The sequence below is a fragment of the Urocitellus parryii genome, chromosome 15, assembly GCF_045843805.1.
Source record: "Urocitellus parryii isolate mUroPar1 chromosome 15, mUroPar1.hap1, whole genome shotgun sequence".
NCBI classification, from domain to species: Eukaryota; Metazoa; Chordata; class Mammalia; order Rodentia; family Sciuridae; genus Urocitellus; species Urocitellus parryii.
The window spans coordinates 18,732,498-18,739,056 of record NC_135545.1 but is presented as its reverse complement, the minus strand read 5'-3'; the positions used below and the strand labels follow the sequence as shown (position 1 = coordinate 18,739,056).

The 6,559-nt window shown below is 40.0% G+C and overlaps 1 protein-coding gene across 5 annotated transcripts in view; it reads right to left on the bottom strand.

Annotated features, from left to right (window-relative positions):
• Window positions 1-211: 211 nt before the first annotated feature.
• Window positions 212-6,559, bottom strand: part of Ankrd27 (ankyrin repeat domain 27) — a 52,697-nt gene continuing 46,349 nt past the window's right edge. For 2 of the 5 annotated variants that reach the window (XM_026391269.2, XM_026391267.2), the window contains 5 exons: window positions 6,335-6,496; window positions 4,663-4,774; window positions 3,472-3,550; window positions 3,210-3,282; window positions 212-1,653 (listed from right to left, as the gene is read on the bottom strand). In XM_026391269.2, the coding sequence (XP_026247054.2) occupies window positions 1,417-1,653; window positions 3,210-3,282; window positions 3,472-3,550; window positions 4,663-4,774; window positions 6,335-6,496 (663 nt within the window). In that variant the 3' untranslated portion in view covers window positions 212-1,416. The remainder of the gene's footprint in view (window positions 1,654-3,209; window positions 3,283-3,471; window positions 3,551-4,662; window positions 4,775-6,334; window positions 6,497-6,559) is intronic. The other 3 variants (XM_026391266.2, XM_026391265.2, XM_026391270.2) reach the window with 2 other exon arrangements.

Sequence of the window (6,559 nt, the reverse complement as noted above, 5' to 3'; positions counted from 1 at the left end):
TTGTGGTCCCTCAGCACTGCACCTACAGCATTAAGTCAGCCCTGGTCAGGTAGGTGGATAATGATCTGATCTGATTGGTCAAATTAAGTGTTTCAGTCACATCTAAAACTGACAAAATATACATCCATCCAAGGGGGACCATTTTTCCACACACAAAGCATATGTTTATTAGAGGGGCTGAGAAACAAATCTCCATCACAAAACATTAAAAAAGCATACCACGGGACTGGGGATATGGCTTGGTACAGAACTTGCCTAGCATGCATGAGGCCCTGGGTTAATCCCCAGTATTGGGGAAAAAAAATACCATGACACGTTCAAGAATCATAAAGTTTACTGTTTCTCTTCCATCATTTGGCACATATCCAAGGCACATTAGAAAATTAGAAATCATAAATTACTTTGTAGAAAAATAACCCCTCCCTTCTATACACACAAGAATTTCCAAGAACATGCACAAAACCATTTCCCTATTACAAAGTTATTTGAAAATGTACTCAGGACAAACCCATGTTTATAAGCTGTAGACCAATAACATAAAAAAATAACAGTATAATCTATAGAAATTTATAAAAATCAATAAATTCTAACTTAAAATAACTTTGACCTGGTTTGTGCTGTAAGTTCTGAATCTGAATCAAAAGACTAAGAAAAGATGTGCCAAAACTACTCTCTAATAACCATCCATCAGGTGTGACATTTAAGGGAGGTTTTTAACGGAAAGGGATGTTTCTAGAAACACTGCGACAGGCATATATGTGCAGTGACCAATTATCTGTACTTTGTTGGAAGAAAAATTATATCCAACTTTTTCTATATAGTGCAGAACAGGTCTGATATGTCCTTTTTACTAAAATGAACATCAAAATGGCATTTAGGCATATTTTGGTTCAAGTGTTGCTTTGCAAAGGAACATTTTGCATGGTCTATTTCTTCATTCCAATATGACATTTCTGCATGGCCTCCACAGTAACTTACTGTGACCTAAATCGCTTCTCTTTAGATTATCCTGGAGTGTGGGTAGGGAGGATATTTTAGCTTATGGCTTGCTGATTTATACACATCACAGAGGTTTAGCACCTTTCCATGGAATATCAGAATCTGACAGTGAAACCTCTCCCTATAACCAGGAAATCCTTAGAAACATACATCCCAATTAAGGAGCTGGACCCTACTGAAATTTTTGTCCATTTTCTTTCAAGTGTATTCATTAGCTTTGAAGAGGAGAGAGATGGTGGTAAATTTTTTGTTGCACTTATTCCCTCAGCCACAGAAAAGCTTTCAGGAACTTTCTGCTGAAGAGTCTTTCAAGCCAGTTGTTTGAAAGTATACTCAGTCCTAAGCTGTATTCATGCTCAGCATCATCTTATTGCATACTCACTTCTTGGCAGGAAACTTAACAATGACTTATTACTGTTAAGACTGGGAAACGCCAGCCCCTTGGGGCAGGGATAGGTTGTCGGCAGTCTCTGGGCCCTTGGGAACAACTGGGTCTTCGACAGTGTGCCTGCGGAGCATTCTCCTGTTTCCAGGAGCAGTTTGCTTCTGTCTAGGCCTCTCCTCAGGCCAGTCATTCTTTCCTTCATTAGCAGTCTGCGATCTGCTCTGGTCTGGCAGGTTATTCTGTTCCCGTGTGATTCCTTGCCTTTCAGGCTAAAGAAAATGTACAATTCAGTTTATGTCTGCACTGTATTATAAACCACATGACCGCACTGCACCTACAGTATTAAGTCAGCCCTGGTCAGGTAGGTGGATAATGATCTGATCTGATTGGTCAAATTAAGTGTTTCAGTCACATCTAAAACTGACAAAATATACATCCATCTACCCCTGTGGGCTACTGTGGGACAATGTGCTTAGTACTCCTCAAGCATATTTTCAATTCTAACATCCCTGTGATGACAGTGTGTCACGTGCTCACTACCTATACAGTGTATCTACAGAAAGCACCCAGAGAAAGTGCTTTACACGTTTGCACACTTTGTAACTCTAAGTATATATACTGCAGTCCCACTCCACAGCTGAGGAAACAGAACTAGCAGTTAAGCCATCTAACTAAGTCCCGAAAGGGAGAAGCTAGCACTTGATCGAACTCAGGCAGATTTCAGTTAGTGGGTTTCCCACTAAGGAACAAAGCTACAGAAAATTAAGTGTGAAATAAAAATTAGTTATGTTAATAGAAATCACTTTAATATTCTTGGGCTAGGGTTGTGGCTCAGTGGTAGAGCACTCGCCTAGCACATGTGAGACACTGTGTTTGATCCTCAGCACCACATAAATAAATAAAAGATATTGTGTCCATCTACAACTAAAAAAAAAAAAAAGTTAAAAAAGAAATCACTTTAATGTTCTAAAGAAATGATTTAAAACTTACATATTTGCTCCAACAAGCCTATGCTATCAATTCTCAACAATAAGAAAAGTCATATTTCTAAGAATCATAGGTAATTTGTTCAAAGTTAATTAAAGCTGTTCATATGTTACTTCTGTTCTAAATACATTTGGGGGTCAAGGTACAAAAATCAACTTGATTTTTTTTTTTTTTTTTTTTTTTTGAGCACAGATTGGGCTGTCTCTCCCTCTGGAGAGAGTAAGCATTCTCCCCTGAGTGTGTATTCTTGCTTTACCAGGCATCTCACTCTTGGGATTAACCCCCTTTCCTACTTAAATGTGTATCTATTTTCCTAAATAATCAACTGTCTATGCCTTAGGAAAAAATAGCACAGATTGTAAAGCAGGCTTCATTTTATGACAAACTTTTTAAATGGTGCAGGGGAGAGAACTACTGTACACACTGAAACCGCAGCTTCCCAGGCTTACTACTGCTTCCCACCTTTCACCACTCTCCTTTCTCTGCTCAGAAATGTATTTTAAAATTTATCAATGAAGTCCATACTCTTGACTGTCCCACTAAAGTACTGCAGTCTTAATTGCTGTTAACTCTTACAATGAAGACTACCATTAAATGAAATTGACTATCATGGAGAAATGTGTTTCCTGTGGACCACTTTTGAAAAAGTCAGGTTTTTAAAAGTAGGAATATATTGGGGCTGGGGTTGTGGCTCAGCGGTAGAGCGCTCACATACCACATGTGAGGCCCTGGGTTCAATCCTCAGCACCACATAAAAATAAATAAATAAAGATATTGTGTCCAACTAAAAAATAAATATTAAAAAAGTAGGATTATAAGCCAGTGTTTAATAACTCACCTCATGCAAAGAACCTTCAGTAAAATTAGGGACACTTCTATCTCTTGCCATAATCTCCCTAGAAGTCTTCCCCCTGAAACCCAAAATATAAAATAAATATTTGGAATAGTGGTGTGAAACACTCTGGCCACAAGATGGCAGCATTGGATGACATTATTACTGAGAATTCATCCACAGGTAATTAAAGCTGTTCATATGTTGCTTCTGTTCTAAATATATTTGGGGGCCAAGGTACAGAAATCAACTTGATTTTTATACTCACCTAAACTGACCACCTGAGTGAACAAAGTAAAACTGTCTTGTAAAAGGTTCATCTGGTAGATCGTACATTTTTGAGTTCCCTGTAGGTAAAAGAATAAATAACTGAAAACTTAAAAAATAGTTATATTAAAATTACAGCACAGACTCAAACTTTCTAATTTCTTAGTTTAACAAAATTTAGAAAATTAAGCATTGACTTTGCTTAACTAGAGTAGCAAATACCTATTTATTACTATGGGAACCTTTGTAAAACAAGGATAAATCCTTCATACACTGATACTCCCCCATTAAAATCAATTATGCTGAGGTAGCCTCAGAATTATCCAGATATGTACATGGTGGTGCATGCCTGTAATCCCAGCAGCTCAGGAGGTTGAGGTAGGAGGACTGCAAGTTCAAAGCCAGCCTCAGCAAAATCAAGGTGCTAATAAGCAATTCAGTAAGACCCTGTCTCTAAATAAACATACAAAATAGGGCTGGGGATTTGGCTCAGTCTTCAAGTGCCCCCTGAGTTCAATCCCCAGTACCCACCCCCCCCCAAAAAAAAAAAACCAAAAAAAGAATTATCCAGATATGTAAGTGGAGTTATTTACATTATTGCACTACAAATACATGGACTTCTTAAAGATAACAGAACAAGGACCCCTTTAAACTTTTAACAAAGGAGAAAATATTTCCACAGCTATTTGGTAACTGCTATTCTAATTACCATCAACCTCCATACACCTGTACTTTTTTAAAAGTTGGGGGCAGGGATGAAGTTCAGTGGTATAGCGGTCCTGGGGCTTCAGCCCCAGGATTGGGGGGGGGGGGAGACAAAAAGATGCATTCACTCTGGAAGTCTAGGAAATGCACCAGAGAACATGTGGCTTTGGAATATGAGGCATAACAATCTACAAGAGGTTACTCCTCTCCAGGGGGTAAGTTGAGGCCTAAATCTTCAGGAAATGAGGTAATGCTGGGAATGTCTGATTTCCTCAGGAAACATAATCAACCAGAAAACTAGTATTTAAAAAAAAAAAAAAAAAACTTACCCTCATTTGAGAAATTCAAATGTAACATACATTTCTGTGTATCCCTCTCAGTCATAACTATGACATTTTACATTTACAATTAAATGAAAACCATCCACTATCCATGAAATTGCAAATAAACCTAAGTTGAGAGCTATAGAAAGAAAGTAAGCACTTACATTTTTTCCTGATCTTAACGGTCACATACTCCTTGTGATCTATTTCAGCAACATCATCTAATGAGGCAACACAACTTGGTACTACTTGAAGTAACTCCATTATTTTCGAATTCTACAATTTCAAGGGAAAGGTAACAGTAACTTTAATTCTTCATTAGCATATTATTGATCTGTTGGTATAGCTGTGACTGTACCAAAAGAAACCTGAAAAACAACTACAAACAAAACTCTGAGGCCATAAAACCTAGTGGCAAGAGCAGCCTGTGTGCTGGGGGTTAGCTCAGCGGTAGAGTACTCACACAGCACACACAAAAGAAAAAGGAAAAAAGAAAAAGAAAAACCTGTATCTGGAACCTGACTGCCCTCTACCAGTTCCATGGGCTGGGTGTCTAACCACTCCATGCAACTGGGTGGCAATAATAGGCTCCATTGTTGTGTGGTCAGGGAAGGTTATCTAGGGGCCACCACGCAATAAGGACTCAATAAAACCGTCACCATCATTGTCCTTAGACTAAGTACTGGAGTTTAAAATACTTCAGTTCCCTTAGGAAATATCAAGCTCACAGATACACCCAGAAACACTGCTTCATCGGCTAACACCTAAAATTGTTACCCACAGGCCCACCCCTTGCCAGCCATGCACATCTCCTTAAACCACACTTCATCTCCAGATGAAGACAACATCAAAGTTAAAGGAAAGTCACTGAAAACTCAAATGAATATAATAAACCTATGATTAGGCTGGATTTTGGTAACTTTAACATCTCGGTGGGGTCATTTAATAGCCTACTAGCTGTCCTTTCCCACGCTGACTAGAAAATCAGACGAAGATTCACCATGAAGACATGAGCTGGAAAGAGCTCCCTTCTCCCAGGAGGAAAGGACTTTTCCTCACCAATTCCCCACAGCACTGGAGAGGGTGGGGACCTGTGGGGACTCCCCTCACAGAACTCCACAGGTTTAGTTTTGTTCTGTAGAACTGGGGATTGAACCCAGGGCCTTGCACATGCTAGGCAAGCACTCTGCCACTGAGCTACATCCCCTCAGTCCTTTTATTTATGTATGTATGTGGTTTTTTAAAAAACTTTTTATTTTTTTAATATTTATTTTTCAGTTTTCGGTGGATACAACATCTTCATTTTTTATTTTTTTATGTGGTGCTGAGGATCGAACCCAGCGCCCCGCGCATGCCAGGCAAGCATGTTACCGCTTGAGCCACATCCCCAGCCCCTGTACGTATGTGTTTTGAGACAGGGTCTCGCTAGGTTGCCCAGGCTGGACTTGAACTTGGCATCCTCCTCCCTCCCAGTAGTGGAGAATACAGGCAAGTAGTTTTAAATCCACAAACAAAACTAGCTTTCTCAATCATGCTGCAAGGATGGTGAATCCAGAATGGTGTCTGAACTTGCTATTTCCCTTTGGTACTTGATCGCCCATTAAGTATGTCAGATCAGGGTGCTAACTGGGGTACCTCACCACAGACCTTTGGAAGCTACCCCTGAAAGAATGATTCCTGGCTCCCTGAGCCTGCCACCTTTAACCAGGTGTCAAGAACCAGTTATCTAGCCACACAGGTGGACTTGGCCCGGGACCCAAGGATCAGATCTGGGAGAAATCCACAGAGGGCTGTGTGGGAGCCTGAACTCCTAGCTCCAACACTGTCTGTACTCACCTGCTCAGCACAGTCTATGGCCGTGCACTGCCTCTTGTTCAAGATGTGAACTGATGCTCCATGAAGCAGAAGCAGCTCCACCACGAAGACATGCTTTTCTATCACAGCCTCATGCAGAGCTGTATTGCCCTTATTGTTAGTAGCGTTAATGGAAGCCCCGTGCTAGAAGGAGAAACAGCACAATATTAGGAATGCTAAAAAATCTTCAAGGCAGAATCTACAGGG